At 58.3% G+C, this 23,842-nt stretch overlaps 2 protein-coding genes across 5 annotated transcripts in view; one reads left to right on the forward strand and one right to left on the reverse strand.

Annotated features, from left to right (window-relative positions):
- The window catches only part of HDAC7 (histone deacetylase 7), a 35,594-nt gene extending 21,680 nt beyond the window's left edge, over positions 1 to 13,914 (forward strand). For 3 of the 4 annotated variants that reach the window (XM_039243090.1, XM_039243091.1, XM_039243093.1), the window contains exons 9-26: positions 28 to 138; positions 274 to 454; positions 673 to 869; positions 1,108 to 1,281; positions 2,452 to 2,671; positions 4,079 to 4,212; positions 4,377 to 4,497; positions 4,745 to 4,794; positions 6,019 to 6,126; positions 7,141 to 7,196; positions 7,345 to 7,432; positions 8,291 to 8,410; positions 8,643 to 8,740; positions 9,922 to 10,040; positions 10,736 to 10,869; positions 11,156 to 11,240; positions 12,451 to 12,589; positions 12,756 to 13,914. In XM_039243090.1, the coding sequence (XP_039099021.1) occupies positions 28 to 138; positions 274 to 454; positions 673 to 869; positions 1,108 to 1,281; positions 2,452 to 2,671; positions 4,079 to 4,212; positions 4,377 to 4,497; positions 4,745 to 4,794; positions 6,019 to 6,126; positions 7,141 to 7,196; positions 7,345 to 7,432; positions 8,291 to 8,410; positions 8,643 to 8,740; positions 9,922 to 10,040; positions 10,736 to 10,869; positions 11,156 to 11,240; positions 12,451 to 12,589; positions 12,756 to 12,801 (2,181 nt within the window). In that variant the 3' untranslated portion in view covers positions 12,802 to 13,914. The remainder of the gene's footprint in view (positions 1 to 27; positions 139 to 273; positions 455 to 672; positions 870 to 1,107; positions 1,282 to 2,451; positions 2,672 to 4,078; positions 4,213 to 4,376; positions 4,498 to 4,744; positions 4,795 to 6,018; positions 6,127 to 7,140; positions 7,197 to 7,344; positions 7,433 to 8,290; positions 8,411 to 8,642; positions 8,741 to 9,921; positions 10,041 to 10,735; positions 10,870 to 11,155; positions 11,241 to 12,450; positions 12,590 to 12,755) is intronic. The other variant, XM_039243092.1, reaches the window with a different exon arrangement.
- A 19-nt stretch (positions 13,915 to 13,933) lies between these two features.
- Positions 13,934 to 22,884, reverse strand: SLC48A1 (solute carrier family 48 member 1). Its single transcript, XM_039243094.1, has 3 exons — positions 22,672 to 22,884; positions 16,798 to 16,965; positions 13,934 to 16,163 (listed from the first exon to the last, which is right to left on the reverse strand). Exons 1-3 carry the CDS (start codon positions 22,805 to 22,807, stop codon positions 16,027 to 16,029), a joined length of 441 nt encoding a protein of 146 aa, XP_039099025.1. The 5' UTR covers positions 22,808 to 22,884; the 3' UTR covers positions 13,934 to 16,026.
- Positions 22,885 to 23,842: the final 958 nt, after the last annotated feature.

The raw sequence follows: 23,842 nt of genomic DNA on the forward strand, positions 1-23,842 counted from the left end.
TGACCCCTGCCCTGCTCCTCATGGCAGGCGCTCTTGGGCCAGCGGCTGCGGCTGCAGGAGACCTCTCTGGCCCCGTTCGCCTTGCCGACTGTGTCCTTGCTGCCCGCAATCACGCTGGGGCTCCCTGCCCCTGCCAGGGTGAGTGGCTGAGGCGCCCTCCCCCACTGCAAGCCCCCAGCTTCGGTCGCTCCCTTCTCCTACCACCTCACCCTGGCACTCTCACTGCTCTGTGAGGGATCTTCCCCCCTGTGACTTCTCCCTACCTCTCTCCAGGCTGATGCTGACCGCAGGACCCATCCAACTCTGGGCCCTCGGGGGCCGGTCCTGGGGAGCCCCCACGCTCCCCTCTTCCTGCCCCATAGCCTGGAGTCCGAGTCTGGAGGCCCCTTGTCCTCTCGACTACAGCCCATTCTCCTCCTGGATCCCTCAGTGTCTCACACGCCCCTGCTGACTGGTAAGTTCCCAGACTTCTCCAGGGGAGGGGCTGGTCCCTGCATCCTGCTCAGGGCCAAGCCCGGGAAGGGTCCCTTCCTTCCCACCCCTCTGCAGCACCCCCATCCTACGTGTCTCCCCGCTGAGTCCCTGCCCCCCCCACCACCCCGTGCCTTTGCTTCCTTCTGTTCCTCCCTTTGGTTCTCTCCTTATGCCCCACCCCCACCCCATTCTTTCCAGTGCCCGGGCTTGGGCCCCTGCCCTTCCACTTTGCCCAGTCCTTACTGACCACCGAGCGGCTCTCTGGGTCAGGCCTCCACCGGCCACTAAGCCGGACCCGCTCAGAGCCCCTGCCCCCAAGTGCCACCGCCCCCCCACCGCTGGGCCCCCTGCAGCCCCGCCTGGACCGGCTCAAACCTCACGTCCAGCTGATCAAGGTGAGGGGAACTGGGTAGGGGAGGTGATGAGGGGTTGCTTAACTGGGCCCCTGGGGCTGAAAGAAGGGAGGCTTAGGAAGGGTGAAGATCTGGTGGGCCAGAGAGAGGATATGGCTCCTGAAGGCCAAGAGCTGCTAAAGTCCCAGCAAGATGAGTGGCCAGCCAGCCTGGCCCACCACGGCCCACTGTACACCTTGAATCCCCGCATGGCTTCTCAGTGGGCATCTCCCCTCCCCAGAGGCCAGCCAAGCCAAGTGAGAAGCCCCGACTGCGGCAGATACCCTCAGCTGAGGACCTAGAGACGGATGGTGGGGCAGTGGGGCCGGTGGGGGATGACGGCCTGGAACACAGGGAGCCAAGCCATGGGCAGCACGAGGCCAGAGGCCCTGTTCCTCTCCAGCAGCACCAGCAGGTATGGCAGTGCCTGTGTCCCTGAGAAGGTGTGGCTGGGAGACTCTGGGGCCTGGCATAGGTGGAGGGGAGGGAGCTAGGTTATCAGTGTGGGAGACAACTCTGGGACCCATGGTTACCTCACCAGATCCACACCAGGGTGCAGGTGCACACACCCGTACACACATCCATTCACACGTGCGTGCAGACATGTGTGCGTGCACACGCATACATCCTCCTACACGCACGCTCTGGCAGCCTGGCAGTCTCAGGGTGCAGCCATGTCCCTTGCGCAGCAGTGAGGCTGGGCTTTCATGGAGCCATGCACATTCCCGCTCATTACCTCTCCCCTGTGACCCTTTGGGCCGTGTCCAGGGAGGCGGCTAGGACAGAGAATGGGGCAGAGCTGGGCTCAAGCGCTTCAGCCAGGGCGCTCTCACAGTGTGAGTCGAGCCATGGGGTGTGCATTTGCTAGTGCAGCCGTACTACAAACTTCAACAACAGAAATACGTCGTCTCACAGATCTGGGGGCTGGAAGTCAGAGATCAAGGTATCCACAGGGTTGGTTCCTTCCGAGGGCCGTGAGGAAAGGGGCTGCTTTGGGCCTGTCTCCTCGGCCGTAGATGGCCATCTTCTTTCTGAGTCTTCACATCGTCTTCCCTCTATGGCTGTCTGTGTACACATTTCCTCTTTTTATAAGAACAGAAGTCATATTGAATTAAGGCTCACCCTAATGACCTCATTTTAACTTGATTACCTCTGTAAACACCCTATCTCCAAATCAGGTCATGTTCTGAGGTACGGGGCCAGGGGTTAAACAGGAAGTGGGGGGACACAATTCAGCCCATGGCACGTGGTAATAGTCTACACATGTGCAATGGCTCATGCAGGTCCCTGTGTCCTTGGGCACTTGGCCCAAGGCTCCTTACCTGGGTTCTGGCCTTGGAGCCCCAAGACTTCTCCAGGGAGCTGTGGTGGAACAGCATGGTCATTGTGGGCTGCAAATCTTTGGGGGTGTTGGTGGGGGCAGAGGGTTCAGAGATCAAAGGCCAGAGCCCAGCCAGGGGGCAGGGCTGGAGGCATCGTGGAATCTCTCCTGAAAGGGTCCTGCCTGAAGGTTTCTGAGACCTTGGGCAGAAGCAGAGGGAGCAGAATCCTGAGACCTGAATCTGAGGCCCCCTGTGTCCCTCAGGTGTTCCTCTGGGAGCAGCAGCGACTGGCTGGGCGGCTTCCGCGGGGAGGAACTGGGGACTCTGTGCTGCTTTCCCTGGCCCAGGGCAGTCACCGGCCCCTGTCCAGGGCTCAGTCGTCCCCAGCTGCACCTGCCTCACTGCCAACCCCAGAGCCTGCCAGCCAGGCCCGCGTCCTGCCCAGCTCAGAGACCTCGGCCAGGACCCTGCCGTTCACCACAGGTGAGGCCTGGATTAGAGTGGGGGCAGGAAAAGGGGCTGGGGGCACGCAGGCTCAGCCACGAGTCTGTGTCTGTGTCATGGTGTTGCTCAGGATGTTTCTCGAGGCCATAGAGTGCTTTCTGCATCTTGTTAGATCCACATGGCGTCGTCCCATGAAGCAGGTAGAGAGGGTGATTGGTCTCATCCTACAGATAAGGAGACCTGGGCCCCCGAGATCCGAGGTGACAAGCTTGTCAAATAGCAGGCTGACGGTCAAGCCAGGCTGAGAATCCCGGTCTCCTAGCACCTAGTTCAGATCTTTCAAAAGTGATCATTACTATGGTTGCTCTGCTTATAAAAAGAGCTCAAGTGCATTTTAGAAATTTTGAAAAATACGTACCAACGTAAGAATAAAATAAAAATCACCAACCGATATCCCACCACCCCAAGGCCATCTTTCCTAAATGCTGCCGCAGTTCAGCCCCATCTTTGTTCCAGCCGGGTACAAATACCGTATATGCACGGGTTGTGTGTTGTGCCCGCTTTGTTCCGTGAACGTGTTACGAACATTTTGTGATGCAATTCAGCTGTAAAACTGAGATTTTTATAGTATCTCATCACAGTATTTTATTTTTATTTCAAGAGTTCTTATTGGTTGGGCTATTCATTTTTCCTCACGGGAATGTCCTTACGTATAAGTTTTCACTCATCCCTGGCATTGTTTCCCAGGGGCTACTTCTTAAGGAGGGGCATCCTTGGGTCAAGTGGGGTGAGCATTTTGCAGATCCTGCTATCCTGAGGCTTGCTGAGAGTGACCCACCCACACACCCACCCACAGTGTGCAGGGCCCTCTAGGCATCCCCGCTGCTCAGGCCGAAGCAGCCACTTCCCCAAAACTGCATCTGTCTTGTCACATGGCTCCGTGTCATTGTAGGCTTCCTGGCTCTCAGTCTGGGGGTTTCTGAGGAATCCTTTCTCCTCTCATTCCCCCGTGGCAGCCCATTTGGGTGATGACATCCAGTGTGAGACCCTAACATTAGGCCTCCTTGTATTAGGCTCAGAGCTCTTGAGAACATGGTAATTGTACTGCGCCATGGGAGCAGGGACAGTGTGACAGGAAGGCATTGGCTGTGTGGCAGCAGTGTTGTCTGGGGCTGTGTCAGTGTGTGCGTGGGGTGCCTGAGGCTGCCTGGGTTAGTAGCTGGGGGGGTGAGGGGTGTGTGTCTGGGTGTGAGGGGCTGAGGGGCAGGATGGGGTATGCGGGACCATGTGATGGGGGCCATGTCAGGTGGGCTCCGTGTGTGTGTGTGTGTGTGTGTGTGTGTGTGTGTGTGTCTGTCCGTCTGTGTCTGTGTGTTTGTGCGCACGCAGCCAGGCGCAGGGCTGGGGCCTCCCTTGGGTCGGGGCCCTGACCCCTGTGTTTGGCAGGGCTGGTGTACGACTCGGTGATGCTGAAACACCAGTGCTCCTGTGGGGACAACAGCAGGCACCCCGAGCACGCGGGCCGTATCCAGAGCATCTGGTCCCGGCTGCAGGAGCGGGGGCTCCGGAGCCAGTGTGAGGTGAGGAGGCGGGGAGGGGGCTGCAGAACTGAAGGACTTACGAGTACTAGAAGGGAAGGGAAGGGAGGCCCTGGAGCCAGTGCGAGATGAGGGGCCACGCGGGTGGTGGCGATGGCAGGGAGGGGGTGAGCAGGGGCTCAGGAGCTCTGCGGGCCCTTCCTCAGTGTCTCCGGGGCCGGAAGGCCTCCCTGGAGGAGCTGCAGTCCGTGCACTCGGAGCGGCACGTGCTCCTCTATGGCACCAACCCGCTCAGCCGCCTCAAACTGGACAATGGGAAGCTGGCAGGTAGGGGCCTCATGGTGTCTGGGATCCCCGGGGCCTCCGCGGGCTCACCCGGCCCACCCATCCCCTGTGATCTCCTGCCCCACCCCTGCCCAGCCAGTACCCCGAGCATCCTGGGCGTCCCCAGGCCACCCTAGTCCCTCCGCTGCCCACTGCCGTCTTGCCCTGTGCTCCGGCCCCAGCCCTCTGGCTCCCAGTCGGGCGAGAGCCGAGAGGATTCAGCTCATGCACCCTGGGCCTCTCCCCGCAGGGCTCCTGGCACAGCGGATGTTTGTGATGCTGCCCTGTGGTGGGGTAGGGGTAAGTGTGCCCCCGGGGGTCTTGAGCAGCCATTGTCATGGGCTCTGGGAGCTCCTCCCTTCTGTTCTCCCAGGCCCAGCCCCTACCTGCTTGCTCTTGTGGTTCTACCAGACCCGTTGGGCCAGGGGCTCTGCCATAATGCTTCTCTGCCGGCTAGAAGCTCCTTGTGGACAGGTGTGTCCTCCACCCATCGGTGTCTCCTGAGTGGGGGGCCCTGTGCCTTGCACTTAGATGGTATTTGGTAAATGTCGAGTGAGGCTCAAAGAGCAGGGGATGGCCTCCCTTCGTAAGACCCTGGTGGTGGTCGGGATTGGCCCTTCCACGCTGGCCTCCAGGCGGCCAGGCTCCTCGGCCTGGGGCCGTGGGGGTGCCTCCGGTGTCCTTGGTGACCCAGGCAGTTCTCTCCCATTGCCCAGCTTCCCCTCCTCCCGGCTCGCCCTGCTTCAGGGGCTCCCTGCCTCCTCTGGTGGTATCCCAGCCAGGAGTGCGCAGGCAGGGGATGGAGGCCTAGTTCTAGAGGGAAGTGGGAGCTGTAGCTGGGGGGCTGTTTGGGAGCCAGTCAGCGCCCTGTTCACAACTTCCCATTTCTTGCCACTTTCTGATTTTTCCAACTGTTGTTGCTTCTGTTTTCTCCTCCCTCCTCTCCCTCTCTGTCTGTCTCTCTCTCTCTCTTTCTCCAGCCTCTTGCGACTCTCTCTGCCTTCCTCGCCTCTCTTGGTCCGCCTCGCCCTCCCCATCTCCCCATCATGCCCCCCGGCCCCTCCCTAGCCTTGAGGCCCAGGGACTGGGTTTGGGGGGCCTCCCAGCCTGGGCTAGGGGCCCTGAGTGGAAGACAGTGGTGCAGACGGCCCCTCGAGCTCCGACCGTCCCGCAGGGCCTGAGCAGAGTCAGCTGGGGCTTAAAACCCCCTCCCGGTCCAAACCCCAAGTCCCGCCCAGGTAACGCCATGCCCCCTCCTCTGACCGGGGAGGCAGGCGCGATGCTGCCAGCAGAGTGCTGGCCAGATACGGGCTGGTGATGTGGACTGAAGCTGGGAAGGAGAAGTCATGCTGGGATTGGGGACACAGGAGGCCTTGCCTTTGGGTGGTGGGGCACTGGGGAGGCAGCGCTGTCTGCCCAGCTCCCTGCCCCTGGGGTCCTGGCCGTGGGGTGGGCACCACCCAAGTGGGCCCCGGCCCCTGCGGGGGCCTCTGATGATGCAGGCCCTGGCTCTGGCCCCCACAGGTGGATACCGATACCATCTGGAATGAGCTGCACTCTTCCAATGCAGCCCGCTGGGCGGCTGGCAGCGTCACTGACCTCGCCTTCAAAGTAGCATCCCGTGAGCTGAAGGTAGGAGGTTTGAGCTGAAGGTGGGTGATCCCCCAGGGGACGCAGCAGGGATAGCCAGACTCAGAAGCCCAGACCTCCTCTTGGACGTCCCCACAGGGTTTTGGAAGCAAAACCGAGCGCTCTGGGGCCTAAGCTGAGATTTGAACCTTAGGGTTATGTTACTTGCTGGGGAGTCAAGCCACTGTGACCCTAGACCTCTGTCTCAAAGAGACATGGGATTATAATCATTCAGGATTCTTCAACATGCAGACCCACGGGGTGACCCCTGGCAAGTTGCAGAGCGTGTCTGAACCTTTGTTCATTGGCACATTGGTTCTTGGCAATACGGAGATTTTGTGTTTTTGTTTTTTTTTTTAATAGGCCGGGTTGGTGTCTGTGCTGGTTTGTTCTGGTCTGGGCACCTTACAGGGGCCTGTGCTGAGGCCCACACGCCCCACTGTCTAAGAGCTCAGAGCCCAATGTGGCTACATGTTCATTTCTTCTTCTGGGAGGGGACTTGCACTTAAGGGCTCAGCCCTGGGTTGTAAATTCTGGCTTCGCCCTCCACAAGCAGGCAACTTCACCCAAGTTATTTAACCTGCCTAAGCTTCAGATTTCTCCTCATCTGTGAACCAGAGATAGTCATGTTTATCTCATGGAGATGTTGTAAGGATTGATGCCATTTGCCTCAGAGAGATATTGGGATGAAACCTGGCATTTATAGAGTGCTTGGCACAGTGCCAGGCAGTAGATTCTGCCCAACAAACCATAGCTGTCGTTATAAAGTGATAACAGAACACATCAGGGTGGGGGGGTTTTGTGTTCATGTCCAGCCTAAAAGCAGAGGATGCCTGGCTTGGAGGCCAAGCACCGGGGCACCCCAGACCCACCCTGGCTGCGGTCAGATTTGCGGACAGTATCTGTGTCGTCTTGTGAACCCGACTCAAGGGATGAGCCTTAGGTTGGGGGCAGCTTCATAGAGATGTGGCTCAGGGTGCTGGCCATTTGGTTGACAAGCATTCTTTCTGTTTCCAGAATGGTTTTGCTGTGGTTCGGCCCCCAGGACACCATGCAGACCATTCCACAGCCATGTAAGGCCGGGGGGAGGCATTCCCCCTCTGTCCCCTGAGCCTTCCAGGGCTAGGCCAGGCCAGGGGTGGGCAGAGGAAGGAGGCTGGAGAGGTGGAGCTACAAGGAGGGATATAGGCCAGTAGCACCTGTCTTTCCTCCCTCCCCCAGGGGCTTCTGCTTCTTCAACTCCGTGGCCATCGCCTGCCGGCAGCTTCAACAGCAAGGCAAGGCCAGCAAGATCCTCATCATGGACTGGGTAGGCCCCTGTTCCGAGCCCCTTCGGATCCTTGAGCCCTGTGGAAAGAGCCCTGAGCCTGGCATCAGGGGATATGGCTTCCTGTCTTCCTTCTGCATTAGTCTCCTGAGCCTCACTTTCCTTCTGTGTAAAGTGTGGGTGGAGATGACACCACATGAGGAGGCTGTTAGGAGGCCCAGATGAGGAGTATGAGCCCAGAGAGGTTAAGTAACTTGCCCACAGCCACACATGTAGTAAGTTCTCAGACTGGGATTTGAACTCAGGCCATTGAGCTCTGGAGTACGTGCGCCCACGCTAACCCACTGTGTATGAACAGCTGTGAATGGGACAGTCCTCTGCAGAAGGTGGCTGTGGAGGAACTTTCCACGCTTGTGCCCACGCATGGTCCTGTGAGTGACCAGGCGTCGGGCCATGGCTCTCCCTGGGAGGGGCGGCACCGGGCATCACGTACCTGCTCCTCGGTAACTGAGCTTGGTTTCTCATCGCTCCGTGACCTTGGATCAGACACAGTAGTGAAGGCTCCCGACGTGTAATCCTGGATTTATCCCTCTTCTGCCACACATTTTTTGCTCTTCCTAGCTGGCCGGCCCTTGATGTGTCTCCTCCCCTGCATGGTCTTGTGGTATATCCACCTCCGTCCAGGGCTGTGTACACACCTGTGACACGTGGAGAGGCTGGGGCACAGAGAGGGCCAGTGGACTGCTAGGACCACTTCGCAGTAGGAACCCCAGCCTCCTCCCTGCCAGTCTAGGGTCCTGGCCTTCAGAAGATGGACCCTCGGAACCTTTCTGACCTCCCCCAGTCTTGCATCTGTGTGCTTTCGGGCCGCCCCTAATCCGTGTCCATCTCCATGCACAGGATGTCCACCATGGCAACGGCACCCAGCAAACCTTCTACCAGGACCCCAGTGTGCTCTACATCTCCCTGCATCGCCACGATGATGGCAACTTCTTCCCGGGCAGTGGGGCCGTGGATGAGGTAACCACACGCTCCCTTCTGGCCCCATTGACTCTCCTTCATGGCCCCACCTCTGCCTCTGTCACAATTAGCTGTGTGATCCTGGGAAGGTTGGGTAGCCTCTCTGATCCTCTGTTCCCACCTCCCCCGGAAGTGAAGAGGCTGGATGAGCTGGTCTTGCAGCACTGGCACCCTGGGATTCCTCTCCAGGGACTCTGCTCTCCTCCTGTCTCTCTTGCTTCCTGTTTTCCAGGTGGGAGCTGGCAGCGGTGAGGGCTTCAATGTCAATGTGGCCTGGGCAGGAGGTCTGGACCCCCCTATGGGGGATCCTGAGTACCTGGCTGCCTTCAGGTAAGTGCTCTGGGAGCTCGGGGAGTTCTGCCCAGCAAGGCCACCCTTTCCTGCCTCTTTCCCAACAGCACCAGGCTGGAGGTGAGCTGTTTGCTTTGCAGGCCTGCCTCCTCCAATTACCGGACATTTTAAACCAGTCTCAGGGTGGACCTTCTGTACTGAGACAAATGAAAGGAAAGGCACTGTTACACTGGTCTCTAGGAGCTTCCAGCCCCCACGAGAAGACAGGAAACTCAGAATGAAAAAGTCAAGGGTGCTTTATAAAGTCACATGTTACCAAGAGCCAGTGTTGAACTGAATGCTGGGAAAAAGGCAGGGTGGAGGGAGCACAGCTGCCACATTCAGTCAAAGAAAGCTGCCTGGAGGAGGTGGGCTTTGCACAGAGAGAATTAATTTATATTGTGGAGAAAGAGACAAAGCAGGTGATCCCTGTTTTTGGAGATTGCTGAAGAAAAGGCACTCTAGACGAGGGGCTTTGGGCTCTGTTTCGGAGCCCTTATATGTTTCACTCTGGGGTCCCCGTACTGCATTTGGGAAAAGAGCCCTAGAAGTAGGTCTCAAATACTTTTCTGGAAATCCTCTCCATGAGAGCTGGACTGGGGTTCCTGGTGTCTGTGTGCCCTGAGCCCAGGGCCTTGAAAGACGTCACAATGGACCTCAGAGTTGGGTGAGGGATGGAGGGAGGCAGCTGTGGGGGGCCAGCAGGGGCACAGGATGAGAGAATGGATCTGGGTGGCCCAGGACCTCAAGGGAGTCAGCTCTCAGGTAACAAGTGGTCAGATGCGGTCAACTCAGTCCAAAGTGGGTGGCAGCCAAGTATCGGGTTTCTAGTCCCTGAGGCTTAGGGACCTGCCCCACCAAGGCCCTGCCCACCACACCCCTGCAGACACACACACACACACACACACACACACACACACACTCCTCTTCCCTTCCCTTTCTGTCCCATCCTTGACTCCTTCTGTCTCTTGCCAGTCAGGAGCTCTAGGTAGCTGAGTTCTCAGGCTGTGTAGGGACATGGGTGGCCAGCCAAGTCAAGGTGGTCAAGGGATCCATTCATCCTGCTATTACTGGGCGCCTAGGAATCCTAAGAAGAGGGTGCACATAGTAAATCAGGTGGGAGAGGGCGAGTGCCCCTGGCGCACAGCGTGATGAGCCCCCACATCCGGCACCTTTCACAGGATGGTGGTGATGCCCATTGCCCGAGAGTTCTCTCCGGACCTGGTTCTGGTGTCGGCTGGGTTTGATGCTGCCGAGGGTCACCCGGCCCCGCTGGGTGGCTACCATGTTTCCGCTAAATGTAAGGAGGGCCCGGCCCAGGGTGTGGGGCAGGGAATGGGGGCCAGGCTGGAAGGGGAGGCACTGCTCAAGTGCAGGGGAAGGTGGCAGTGGCCGGCCCAGGGCTATGACTGGGGTGTGGCGGCTGGCCCTGGCATTCCCTGGGCCCTCTCAGCCCAGCCCTGCGTGGAGCCCGTTCTCATTCCGTGGGAGGCCCAAGTTATACTCCGCGGACTAGGTCTGGCAGCCCAAAAGCTCAGCCATAGGACCCCCTCTAACACACACCCCCATTGTGCCATCCTAGACTGGGTTGGCAGTTTCTAGCGGCGGGGATGGGAAGGAGCAGTGTTCTCGGAACAGAGGGAGCCCGCTCAGCCTGCTGGGCCCCAGGGCTCGGGAGACAGAGGAGATGGTGAAACTCGTGGAGAAGATAGGCCAGAGTCGATGCCCCCAGCTCCAGTCCTGGCCCTGCCGCTTCCTTGCTGTGGCCCTTATGCAAGTCCAGTCCCTTAAGCTCTGCCAGCCGCGCCTGAAGCTTCCGGTAGCTTTTGTGTGGGAGTCCGCGCAAGAAATAGGAGTAGTACTTGAAGAAGTAGAGGTGTATGTGTCTGATGACCATTTATAAAAGAGGAAGCAAGCAGGGCAATCACAGAGGTAGAGAGAGTCCGCCTCCCCTGCAGCCCCACCTCTCCTCTTCCTCCCCACTCAATTGGCTAGGTTTTGGGTACATGACACAGCAGCTGATGAGCTTGGCGGGAGGTGCAGTGGTGCTGGCCTTGGAAGGTGGCCATGACCTCACAGCCATCTGTGACGCTTCTGAGGCCTGTGTGGCTGCTCTTCTGGGCAACAAGGTGAGTTGTCTGCCCCCCATCTGTGCATCTATAGGGCAGGGAGCCTGGCTCCCCCAGGACCGCCCCAAAGGGCAGGCAGATGGGGTGCCTCCTGGAGGGCTCACAGGGAGGGCAGGAGCAGCAGGCCTGGAATGAGGGGTACTGAGTGGGTGCCCCTTCCCCAGGTCAAGTCTAGGACCATGTTTCTAGCCTTGGGCAGAGCCAGGAGTACACGGATACCTGTGCCTGGGAAGCCAGGGCCCCTGGGGTGGGAGACTGCTGGCTGATGTGCTGTTTTCTTCTGTAGGTGGATCCTCTCTCAGAAGAAAGCTGGAAACAGAAACCCAACCTCAACGCCATCCGCTCTTTGGAAGCCGTGATCCGGGTGCACAGTGAGTATGGAGAGAAGGTGCCCGCTGCCCCCAGACTTGGGAGACATCCTCAGTAACCTGGGCCCCGGGCTTGCAGTGCTGCAGTGACACATTCAGCAGGAATGGTGGGACTGCCTCCCTCCCCATCCCATACTCTGAGCCCTCCAGAAGGATGCAGCGGGGACTACCAGTCAGCAGGGACCCCCTGCCTCCTCCAGGCAGGACTGGCCACCCATCTCCAGCCACAGCCCTAGGCCAGGGCCAGGCCAGTCTCAATAATTAGGCCTTTTGCCAAAAGCGCTGCCTCCTGCCCTGACCCTCAGTCCCGGCTCCGGGGATCTTGGGAGCGCTGCCTGCTTCAGGGGCTGGTCATGGAATAACCTCACATTTGGAAAGCACTTAAACTTTTCACCTTCAACTTGGCATCTCTGGAGCGCTTTATGTCAAGGCCCATGTTCAATGCTAGGGATAGAAAAGTGAATAAAACAGATTTCCCCACAGCCAGGGGCCAGTATGGGGAGTATACCTACCAGCAAAGACGCCACTGGTACTTTGCACGGAGTCTTCACGCGCTGGGCCAGCTTCTGGGAGGGGCATGTCCCGTGGACATTTTTTCTTACGACCGTCGGCAGGATGGTCATGTCCATGGCCTAGCGGGGGCAGTGGAAGCCCAGGGCGGGTAAGCAGCTTGCCAACAGCCACACGGAGCGGCCACGGTGCTGGCCTACTCTCTGTGCCGTGTCCTCCCCACCTGGCATGCCGTCCTGGCCCCCACGCTGGGCTGAGCATTGCTGGGGACTGCACAAGAGTAAGATCCTGTGTTCCAGGAGGCTGGAGCTTGAGATTTGTGAGGTGACTCTGACACAGACCCCATCTAGGGGAAACTGAGCCCTACTAGTGCTCTGAGGAATCCCATTCCTGGTGTGGCCACCAGAGGTGGTCTTTCACCCAAAGAGGTGGGGAGAATGGCATGGGCACCTGCTGGGCCCCCCCTCATAGCCACGATGCATCTGGTCCACGTATGCTGTCAGGGCTGCAGGGGGCCAAGTAGGGGAAGGTCTTCTGTGAATGGTGGAGGGAGGTGAGAGCGCTGACCCCAAACTGAGGACATGCCCACTGCTGTCAAGCCCTTGGCCTGAGAGGGCCAGCCTCGATATCAGTCTAGGATGCGGTGTGACAGGGTGCCAGGGCTCACTTCCCCAGCCCTTTCTGACCCAGCTTCTTGCCGCAGGTAAATACTGGGGCTGCATGCAGCGCCTGGCCTCCTGTCCGGACTCCTGGGTGCCCAGGGGCCCGGGAGCCGACACAGAAGAAGTGGAGGCAGTGACAGCGCTGGCATCCCTCTCCGTGGGCATCCTGGCTGAAGAGCGGTAATGCCCGACCCCTGGCCGACCGTCTCTCCACCCTTCAGACCCTTAGAACTTGATGATCCCCAATCCTGGCACGGCCATCCCAGCCTTCTTGGGCTTCTTGGGAAGAGAGGCCCTTCCTGCAGCCCCCGGCCCTCCAGCGTCTCAGTCTTTGTCTCTCCCTCAGGCCCTCACAACAGCTGGTGGAAGAGGAGGAACCTATGAATCTCTAAGGCTTCAGAACGGATCTGCCCGCCCACCCTGCCCTTCGGACCTGGTTCTCTTCTAAACCTCTGGCCACAGTACCCATTCCCGGGGGCTTCAGAGAGCCTTTGGGCAGGTAGTTGGGGCCAGAGAACGGCCCCTTGACAGTCACGCCAAGGAGCCTGAGTAGGGCCCTGGGTCTAGGATAGGGACCAAAGAGGACCCGGAGAAGAGGCAGGCTGGGCATCTGGCCAGCCCTTGGTAGGGATCTCTCAAGAACAGAGTCTACCCCTTTGGGGTCCAGGCCCCCGGCTGGGCCCTCCTTCCTCAGGACTGCACAGAGGAGGACTGGCTCAGTCAGGCCCACCAATAACCACTATTCTTGGCTCTGTAGGCCCTGGGCTTTGCACACAGCCCCAGGCTCCACACAGAAATGTGAACTTGGCCTCAACCAGGGTGGCCCTTCCTAGGCTCTGAGGGCTGGGCCGGAGCGGGGGAAAGGGGAATGGGTAGGAGGAACCAGGGGGTCCCCTATCCCCTGAGCGCAGGGGGAATCCCTCGCCTGCTTCCTCAGATGACTCTGGAAGCTTCCTCCCCCTCCCCCTACCACTGGGCAGGGAGACAAAGCTCCTTCCAAGAGAGCAGTCCTTGGCAGGCCTCCCATCTGGTCCCCCCTGCCAGAGGCCGCCCTATGTCGGCCATCTCAGTGCCCTGGTGGAGCAGACAGGTGCTCTTGGAGTTCTGTGCTTCCTGAGCCAATGGTGCCAAACTTCATCTCCCCTCAGCAGCATGGCATGGGCGCCAGGGACCCCCTCGGTCACTGCCCCCTTCCATGAGACTTCTTCTGGGGTCTCCCTCACCCAGCGCGGACTCCTGCCCTACCTAGGATTGGCTTGGCTGAGGGGAAAGGGGGTGGGAGAGTGGATGCAAGACATGGGGGAGGGGAGGCCACCCTGGCAAAGTCTTCAAGGCTTCTGGGGCCCAGGCCTGGGGCCAAGAAGGAAAGTATTTGTGTGCGCGCGAGAGAGCAAGAGTATGTGTGTTTGTGTGAGTGAATATGGGTGTGTGTGTGTACGTGTGTGTGTCTTCCCCAGGACTACCATACCCTGTGTATGTATGCATGTTTTTGTAAAAAAGTAAAAAAAAAAAAAAAAAAAAATCTGAACAATAAATGTTTTATTTGCTTTAAAGGTGCTTGTGGAAGGGCCTCCTGGGGGTGAGGGGTGTACGGCGAGCATATGGCCACACGCACTGTGTGCCTCTCGTTTGGTGTAGAAGAGGGGCCGGGGTTGGCCTGTGGGCCGGCACCCCCTCCAGCTCCTTGCCCTTCTGTGACAGCTCCCTTGCAGGAAAAATTCATTCTGAACGCACCCTAGCTGCCACCACCTGCCCACGGCGGGTGGGGGTAATAAAGAGGCAGCAGCTTTGGGCTGAGTCCATACACACAAGGCCCACCGAGAGTGTGGAGATATAGATACGTGGACCCAGCTGGCTAAGATATCTCCAGAGAGTGGCAAATCGGACCTACCTGGGTTCAGGTCCCAGCTGGGGGCTTGGGTAAGTCATGTCACCTCCTGGGGCCTGTTTATCGGTTAAAGACTCCAGAAATAGACATTGTTTATGGTCCCTCCCTGCTTGAATGCACCAGGGAAGAGACCAAGCATGAGGCAACAGGCTGGGACAAGCTCATCCAGTCACCAGAGAGGAAGGTGCCAGGCTGCCGACGCCCATCTTTATATAGGTCTGAGCCGGCCAGGTTTCTCAGGCAGCAGGCACAGCAGCTGCGTCACCTCAGACCCGGCCCCAAGCCCTCAGCCTGGGAGAACACGAACGGAAACAGGTTCACCCCTGCACTTCTGTTCTGGCCTCTTGGGTGACAAGACACTAAATACCACTGGGGGTGCTGAAGCTGTGCCTCTGGGCATCGATGGGCTGAAAGCCAAGCCGCTGGGCTCCCCCATGCCAAGAGGGGCCAGAGGGAGAGGGCCTCCAGCCCCTGAGACACAGATCTCCCCCTGCCCTCCAGGGCACAGCTTGAGCTAAGGAGACGGTTTAACGAGAGACCCTCCACCATGGCCCTTTCTGCCTACTCCCTGCGCTCACAGCACCGCCCCCACTTCACCCAAGATTCCCACCCCTCAAGAAACAACCAGAGCCTATCTGATACAAATGGCTGCTGTATTTCTGCTAAAGTGACAGTGACACAGATAAGGCAAAGAGCTGAAGGGCAGGACACATCAGGTGGGGAAAGGATAGACCGTGCAAAATGGCAACCTAACATAAAAAGACCTATGTAACAGTAGCTCCTTCCCTCCTGGTTAGATGAGCCCTTGTGCCAGTGTATAGGCAGAAAAGCAGATGTGGTCCTTCAGAAAGGAGATTAAAAAAGACAAAAGCTCTAGGTGAAGGGCAGTGGGCAGGGGCAGGATCGGTGGGGTGTCTCGTGGCCAGGGAGAACGCGTGTGAAAAGTGATGGAAATGTAGGGGTGGAGGTGCATGGGCAAAGAGTTGAGGGGTTCCTTCCAGCCTGCACCACGCTGCCCCCTTCCCCACAGCCCTTCTGGGGGCAGGGCACCTTCCACAGACACTTAGTCTGGCCCTGTTCAGGGAGTCCTGCTTGGGGAGGGTGGTGCTATGTGTAAAAGAGAGGGCTTGGGCATGGCGAGGATGAGGATGAGTGGCTCTAGCACACTCATGGGAGACCAGCTCTGGGGAGATGAGGGACACTAAACTCTCAGGTCCCCAGGCCTCGGGAAAAGAGAGCCAAGTATTGCCATCTCTGGGATTGAAGAGTGAAGCCACCTGATTCTCAAGGACAACAGGCTGGGGGGTGAGAAGCCTCTACCAGAGATCCCCTACCTGGCCTGACCTCTCAGCTTCCCAGCCTGGCCAGAGGGAGAGTGCCCCCAGGCATAGGTCAAGGCTCACTGCCCTACCCCTTGACTCACTGCCCTGGCCCTCCTTAGGAAGATTCCTCACTGAGGGCTAAGAAAATAGATCCATTTGAAAAGGCCAAAAGCTGCCCTCCAGCCAGGCCGAGGAGGAGCAACTTGGCAGGAAGGACCCCTTTCCACCGCACCCAGATCTCCCCACAGCGGGGATGGGACAGCTTCCTGAAAGACCGCAGTCCTCTTGCTATGTATCTTCTGCCACAGATCTAGGGTTTCCAGGGGGTGTGGCAGGCCTGCCTGGTGTCTCTGAGGCTGAGTCCAGGTCCTGAGGACCCCTGGGGTCCAGAAACCTCACCCCTCGGGTCAGAAATCGCTGAGGATGCTGATGTCGGCGAAGTCAGCCCGGTAGCGGTGGGCATAAAGGCTGAGCAGGAAGGCCCACTTGAAAGAGATGAAGCTCCAGACGCAGGAGAGATAGTAGCTGTTGGGGTCTGTGAGGCCTGCGGGGGACAGGAACCCAAGCGTGACTTGAGAGGACCTTGCCCTGGACCCCAGCCACCATGCCACAGCCCAGGGCCACCCCGTCCCCACAAACTCCAGGAGAGATGGGGTGTGATAGCTGTTTTAAAGCATTCAGGGTATGCAGGCAGGAGGCAGTGGGGATGAGGGAAGGTCAGGATTGGCCAAACATAGGTCTGTATCATGTACTGTGCCTTCCTACATTTACCCTGGGCCGCTTCCAACCTGCTTAGCCTTTGACTCCTTAGGGCCAGGAAGGGCCTTTGCCTACTTGCAGATCGCAGCCACCAGGGGGCGCTCCCATCCCAGAGCTGGGCAGAAGGACTAACCCGTTGGGCTAAGAACACTCCTCACTGCTGACCTGCCGCGCCCCCGCGCGTACCCGCTCAACACTTCCCACGCGTTTCACTGAACCCTTCCAACCCTAGGGGAGGGTACTCATTCCCCTCCCTGACGCTGAGAAGTCCCAGGCATCGGGAGGTTAAGTGATCTGCCCAACCCCCTTGGACACAAGCTTTGTAACCAGGTCCAGAATCCCGGGTCTGCTCCTAGCCACCCCCCCACCCGCCCCCACCATGGCCCTCCCACGCCCTTCCCTCCCTGACCAGCCCTCACTCTGGTGTCGGGTGACCGCCAGCACAAGGAAGGTGCAGAAGGTGGCGATGGAGACTGCTGAGAAGAGGACGCCCATGAAGAAGAAGCCACGCAGCCCTTTGAGCCAGGTCCTCCAGTAATCCTGCATGTACATCACGTGCGTCACCAGCACCCACAGTGCCAGCACACCTGCGGTGGGGGAGGGGGGAGGAGGACAGACATGTCAGCCCAGGGATCGGGCCACCCTTCCCCTTTCTTCGAACAGGCCTCCAGGCAAGGGACCCCGGAACCCCAGAGGCCAGAGCTGTTTGCATAATGATATTAGGATGAAGTTGGCCTTTCACCACCTCCTGACTACGGAGTAGAATGCTCTGGAAGCTCGCTCCAAGGCCCCTGGCATTGGCAGGACTTGAATGCAAAAGTAAATAAGAGAATCTCTAGGTGCCTTCTTTTTCTTTTTTTAGAAAGGTTGCATTTACGGATTTTCTTTTCTTTTTTTTAATGTTTTATTTATTTCTGAGAGAGAGAGAGAGAGAGAGAGAGAGTGTGTGTGAGCAGGGGAGGGTCAGAGAGAGAAGGAGGCACAGAATCTGAGACAGGCTCCAGGCTCTGAGCTGGCTGTCAGCACAGAGCCGGATGCGGGGCTCGAACCCACAAACGGTGAGATCATGACCTGAGCCAAAGTCAGATGCTCAACCGACTGAGCCACCCAGGTGCCCCTAGAATCTAGGTGCCTTCTGTTAAGCCAGATGTTAAAGTGATGTGCAAAAAAACCATGCCATTCTTCTCCCTAATTTTTTTGTTTTGAAAAACAAGAATATTTCTTGTACCAAAATGTTATTTATGGTGACTCAATGTAATTGCTAATATTACTTCAAAATGCATGAAAATGTTCTCGGTCTTAATATCTAGTACGGTGCATCTGGATAGACAGAACCCACGGAACCCACGTAAACAACATTTCCTTGGGGCTTCCCTACTTTTCAAGGGTGTGAAGAGGGCCTGACATCAGCAGGTGTGGGGATCAATGCAGTCCAGCCTGTTTTCCAAGAACCTGTGACTCCCTGCCCTGAGGGCCACAGAGGGGAAGCAGCCCTCTCACCCAGATGCTCCTGCTCCACCTGGCCCTCAGAGGCCAGAACGCGGACACCTCAAGGCCTGTGGCTGACCTCTTGGCCAGAGTGGCCTTTTCGCAACTCCATGGTTAGGTCTTACAGAGTGAGGAGGCCCAGCAGTGAGACCCCCAAGGCCACTCAGCACCCAAGTGGCCTTCTTGCTCTTGGCCAGAGTCCATGTCACTCCCTCCAGTTTGCTGAGAGGGCAGCCTTTCCTGGGCCTCCCCTCGGGGCAAACTACGTTGCCAGCTGCCACTCAGCCAATACAATGAGTGCCCTCGGTGCCAGGCCATGCCTGCCAGTGCAGCCCCAAGAGTGGAACAAATATCAATTCCGTTGGCAAGGGTCTGGAGCAGGGCCACGGGGTCCCAGCAAGGAAGGAATGAGGAGCGAGGCAGACCCAGCTAAGCTCTCCACCTGGGTGCGGGCTACACAGGCTGCTGGATCCTCGGAGTCAGGAGACCTTTCCGAGAGGCAGCCGCACGCACTGCATGCAGAATAGCCTATGTGCACAGGAAGGGCTGGCCTCTGGCTGGGGAAAGCGGTTATCTCGGGCAAGGGAGAGAAGGAAGAGAAGTTGACAGGAGACTGTGGGCAGGAGAGTACATCAACTGTGATATTTTCTTAGACCGGGTGCTAAGTAGAAGGGAGTTCATTAAATCATCTATCCTTTTTTACATGCCCAAGATTTTTCATATATATATCTGTGTATATATATACATATATATATATACACAGATATATGTGTGTGTGTGTCTGTGTGTGTGTATTTTTTTTTTTTTTTTTAAGTTAGGAGGGAAAAAGAGGCTGGCAGGAGGGAGCATTGTCACAGAACTATGCTCTGGTTATCAGTGCGCAGAAGCTGTCACATTCAGGCAGCTTGGCAAGGGACGGCAAACCACGAGACTGGAAGCCAGGAAGCCTGGGGCCTGGCACTACTGTGCTGCTCGTGACTTCTCAGAGCCTTGTATTTCCACATCTAGAAATGGGGGAGCCCAAAGGTCCCACCAGCCTGGAAACTCCTTAACCCCAGGCCTCCACCCTAGAGAGGGCTCAGCCCTGCCAGCCCCACCCCCTGCCTCCCCTGCCACCTTGTCTGACCCACACTCTCCCAACTCTGTTCCTACCCACCCCAACCTGCTGCAGGGGCTTAGAACGTGGACGCCTCCAGCTGTGAGATCCTCCCCTAGACAGCAAGGGAGCAGGCCAGAGGTGGCTTGCAGCTTCAGCTTACATCTTATACCATCTGGAGCACGTGCCAGCCACCCTTCCAGAAGCATCTCCCAGACCTCTCACAGGCATCCTAAGTGTTCATCTGGGGATGCCCTTTGGGTTCTTAAAGGGCCCTAGGAAGAAGGCACACTGTCACTGAGCACATCGAAGGAATAGTCTAATGGGCATCTGCATGGTACTGTTCTGCTTACCCTCTTTCTCAGTCCTCCGCAGAGGGGCTCGAGTAGAGGAGCTCTAAGTTCCTTTACCACTCAAGCACTCTGGAGCCCGCTCAGGAGAAAAATAAGGAGGTCAGAGTAATTCCTCTGTGACTCAGCAATTTCTGAGTTAGGAAATGCTGAAATAGGGCCCTGTGGAAATGCCATCTCTTAGGCCACTGGCCATGCTGCAGCAGGGCCCCCAGAACTCCCCGCCGCCCCCGATCCATGTACCAAAAGGGGGTAGGAAAAGGAAGATGGCCATTTCAGGTGTTCCATGTACTAGTTCTTTAGTAATTAATAAGCAGGCACAACCTTTCCCACTTCTCACTTCCCCTGCGCACAGGCCTTGCCTCCAGATAAACACAAGGCACTTCTGGAAGCAGGCCCATTCCCACCCATGAGGACTCCCACCACTGCCCTTGGAACAGGGACCTACCCAAGGTGGTCAGGAGCCTGCACTAGTCCCCTCCCACGCCTCAGGCAGGAGGCAATTGTCCCCGAGGTCTGCCATCTTCCCCAGGATACTCTGGATTCCAGGAAGCCTGGTCTGTACAGCTCAGGGCAGAGTGGACAGTTCCTGGGGCCTGCAGACCCACTCCAGACCTCACCCCTCACCACACCCCACCTGCTTCAATGAGTGGAGCCCCTGCTCCACTTGGGGCTCCCAGCTAACAGGACAAGGGCAAGGAAGGAGCAGAGGTGGCCAGTGAGAGTATCACCAGTGGCTGGGTTGGAGGGGAGGAGCCAGGAGGAGGCCAGGGGAGCCCGCAGAGAAGCTCAGACAGGTGGGAACCCAGGCCGGGGCTGCAGTCTGTTCTCGTACCCCTGCCTTCTACCCCTGCCCTGGGGGAAAGCGAGCCCCTGAGCCCCAGTGCTGCCCTCCCTCCCAGCTCGTGTGGGAAGAACCGGGGCCATTTAGACTGCTGGAGCGACTTTTCTATTCCTATCTTTCCTTGGTCTACTAGACTCTGTGTCCAGGGATTAGGGTCTGTGTTTCCCCCAGGAAACCATGTCCCCTGCAACCGCCTTTACCCCTTTACCGCCTGTCCTCCAAGCCACTTCTTCCCAGACGCCCCTCAGGGTAGGAGAGAGCGGTCTCCACCCATGCAGGGGAGAAGGAAGGAGCGCACTGGGGCTGCCCTCCGGTGACTCAGCATATTCTGCGCTGGAAAATGCCAAGTCAGAAATGGGGTGCTCACAAGTCAGTAAATCTGCTGATGCTTCACCCCCAAAAGAGGAAGGAGGCTGACTGGCTACAGATTCCCTCAGAACCCCCTCAGGCTGGAGAGGCCCGGGGACTCTGCCCTGGGGGGGCCCCTCTGCCCACCACTGCACCCCCACCAGGCAGCCTGGCTCTTCTGCTGCACATCCAGCTTGTCTGGAAGGCCAGACTGCTCCAGCGGCCGGCTGCACTAGTGCCGCTCCCTGCAGGCCCCTCCACAGCTGGGCTGCCTCAGAGGCCAAGGGAAGCCTTCCCAGAGGGAGAGAGGGCAGAGTTTGGGTCAGAGGGAAACCCCAAACTCCCTGGAGTCCAGGCCACAGGGCCTTTTCCACAGCCTTCCAAGAGGCAGCTGCGAAATGAACACTGCAGAGAGAGAGAGTGCTAAACTAGCATTTCCGACCTGGAGGGGAGCCTCCAAGATCACCTGTCAGCCATATCTTCTCCCACACCTTACAGATGAGGAAACTGAGGCCCAGGAGGCATCAATGTGCCCAAGGTCTTGTAGCCAGGCGGGGCTCAGATCCCCGGGGGACCGGAGTCTGACACACTAGCTAGCTCTGGTCCCCTGGACGGCCCTTCCTTCTCAGCCACAAGCAGACCCTTCATCTCAGCTTCTCAGCGCAGCCACGAGGCCTCGGCTGAAGACAACACCTTCCCGAGGGGAAAGCAGAAAGCAGCAGGGCCAACAGGAACAAACACCAAGCTGCAGGAAGAGAACCTTCGGGAACACGGTAGCTGGGGGGCTAGGGCACAGAGAGGGAGCCAGGGGTCTGTAGATAACCGAGCAGTGATGGGCTAGCTGCTTCCAGGGAGGGGAGAAACCCACAGGTGGGGGGTGGGCACCTAGGTGGCGTGAGAGCATCCCAGCCAGGGTGCCCTTTCCCCTGCCTTGATGCCCCCAAAAGGCTCTGTTTGGCATGACTTAGGCTGTGGGTATGCTTCTCTTTTAAGGCAGAAATCCCACCTCCCCTTCCTTCTCTACCAGGGATGGCACTCAGTAAGCTTGGTGGCAATAAGTAAATATAGTTACTTTCAGTTAGTGCGTTTAGGGCTCTTTGGGACAGAGGATTTTAGTAATGGAGTAAGGTCACCATATGTAAAAGTAATACCCTTCTATGTGTTCTTTCCCAAAGTTCTTTCCCCACACATACTAGTTCATGTAGCTATGTAACCCTGGGGCAAGCTATTTATTTACTCTAAGCTTCAGTTTAAGCCTTATCTGCAAAATGGGCACAATAATAATGCCTACATAGGATTAATGTAAAGATGATAGAAACAGGATGCTCAACACAGTGCCTGACACACAGCACACAGTGCCTGACACACAGAAAGTATCAGAAAGCAATGCTGGCAAGTAGAAAGAACATGTTTTGTCTTCACACCAATTCTAGGACACAGAGAGGTTCGTTGCGTGCCCAAAGTTGCACAGCGAAAACAGCGTATTGGTGAGGACCCTGCCTCCACCAGCACCCTGACGTTCTCGCTCTAGCGCTTGCCTCCCCCCCAACCCCCCCGTCTGCTCTTTAAAGCACAGAAAAGGCAGCCAGCACGGCGTTCAGACCTTGCCAGAGGAGCCACGCCGATGTGCCGGGAAGAAAATGTCCAGTTTCTATCAGATCCCTAGCACGGTCCCCCAGGTCTCCGCTGAGGGCTCTGCTGGGGCTGGGGTCCGCACTGGCTGGAGGGAGAGGGGCTTCCCCAGGACCCCCCAGCCCTCCTTTCCACTTACTCCTCCTCTGCCTCACCCAGCCACCAGGCAAGGGGCGCTCGAGGAGCGGAGATCCTCGGGCACAAGCGTGTGGGGGTGGGGGTGGGGGGGTCGTAAGGAGGGTGGCGGGGAAGCCGGCGCGCGGGGAGGACGCTGTCACCCGGCAGCCCGGCCGGCGGCGCGGCAGTTTCGTGCAAACGGCGGAGGCTGGCCGGGTCGGACTCGGGCGGGCATCGGCTCCCGCAGGCGCCCGGGCCCAGCTGCCCACCGGCGGTTTTGGGTAAACAGCTCCCCGCCCCCGCCCCGGCCCCCGGGGAAGCGCCGTCCGCGGGGAGCCTCCGGGAGCAGCAGACAGCGCCTCCCGCAGCCGGCACCCCGAGCCCCCCACCCCTGCCGCCGCCGCGCGTCCCGGGGTACCTGCGAGCCCCCCCATGGCCGCGGTCCCCGGCTGCCTGTACACCACGGTCCAGACGAGGAAGATGGAGAAGCCGGCCGCGGAGCTGAGGCCGGCGTAGGCGGCGCGGAGGCCGAGCTGCAGGCGGGACGGGGCCATGGGGCCGCGGGCGCCGGGCGGGGAGGGCGAGCGCCGCGACAGTCACAGGTGCAGGGCCGGGGCCCGGGCGGCGAGCCGTGCGAGCCGGGAGCCGGGAGCCTCCGGCCGCCCCGCGCTCCGCCCCCGGCCCGCCCCCCGCGCCGCAGGCACAGCGCCCTCCCCGGCCGGAGGCCGCCCGCGCCCGGAACCGCACCTCGCGGCCCGAGCTCCGCGGAGTGAGGGCGTGGGGCCTCGGGGTGGTTTGGGGGTGCCTGGTAAATAGGCGCGTTCCGGGGCTCGTCCTCGGACTCGATATTTGGGCCTGGGCGGGGCCCGGAAATACATGTACACAAGCCGGCTGCGGTGACGACTTTCACAGGCTTATCTCTGAATAGAAGTCTCGTTTAAAATTTAATGTAAATTTCTGGTTAAAAATTAAGATATAAAAATTGGGAAATAGGAACGTACACAGTGAATAGGATTCCTTCCACCCTTGCCCCTGCGCCAGATTCCCTCCCCCAGGCTTTTTACTCCAACCTCAGAAGATACTTCATCCTGGAGCTTGAGAACGCGCCTCCGCTGGGACCATCACCTTGTGACCTCAAACACCTCGCTCACACTGACAGCTTCCCCTTCCTTTCATCTCCGCGAGCCTCATGCCCCCGCCGCAAATTCCTACCCATCGTCACCTCCACTCTCAGAATCTATAGCAGGAGTATATTGAGCTTCCGCTGTGGCCCCCACTTCCTACAGGGAGCTGGGAGGGAACATCAAACAGAACACAGAGCCCTCAAGTACATATGATCTAGCTGCGGAGGTCCATCACATACCTGCAAGATACAGAAGCAGCTTGTACCTCTATTAGTTTCCTTTTGCTGCTCCACCAAATCACCCAGAATCTAATGGCTTCCAGCAACAAACATTTATTATCCCATAGTTCTGTAGGTCAGGATTCCAAAAGTGGATCTCCCTGGGCTAAAATCAAGGAGATGGCAGGGCTGCCCTGCTTCCCGAGGCTTGAGGGGGGGGGGGGGAGACTCTGTTTCCTTGCCTTTT

The sequence above is a fragment of the Hyaena hyaena genome, unplaced genomic scaffold (genome assembly GCF_003009895.1).
Source record: "Hyaena hyaena isolate Hyena2069 unplaced genomic scaffold, ASM300989v1 scaffold_221, whole genome shotgun sequence".
In the NCBI taxonomy this organism is placed as follows: domain Eukaryota; kingdom Metazoa; phylum Chordata; class Mammalia; order Carnivora; family Hyaenidae; genus Hyaena; species Hyaena hyaena.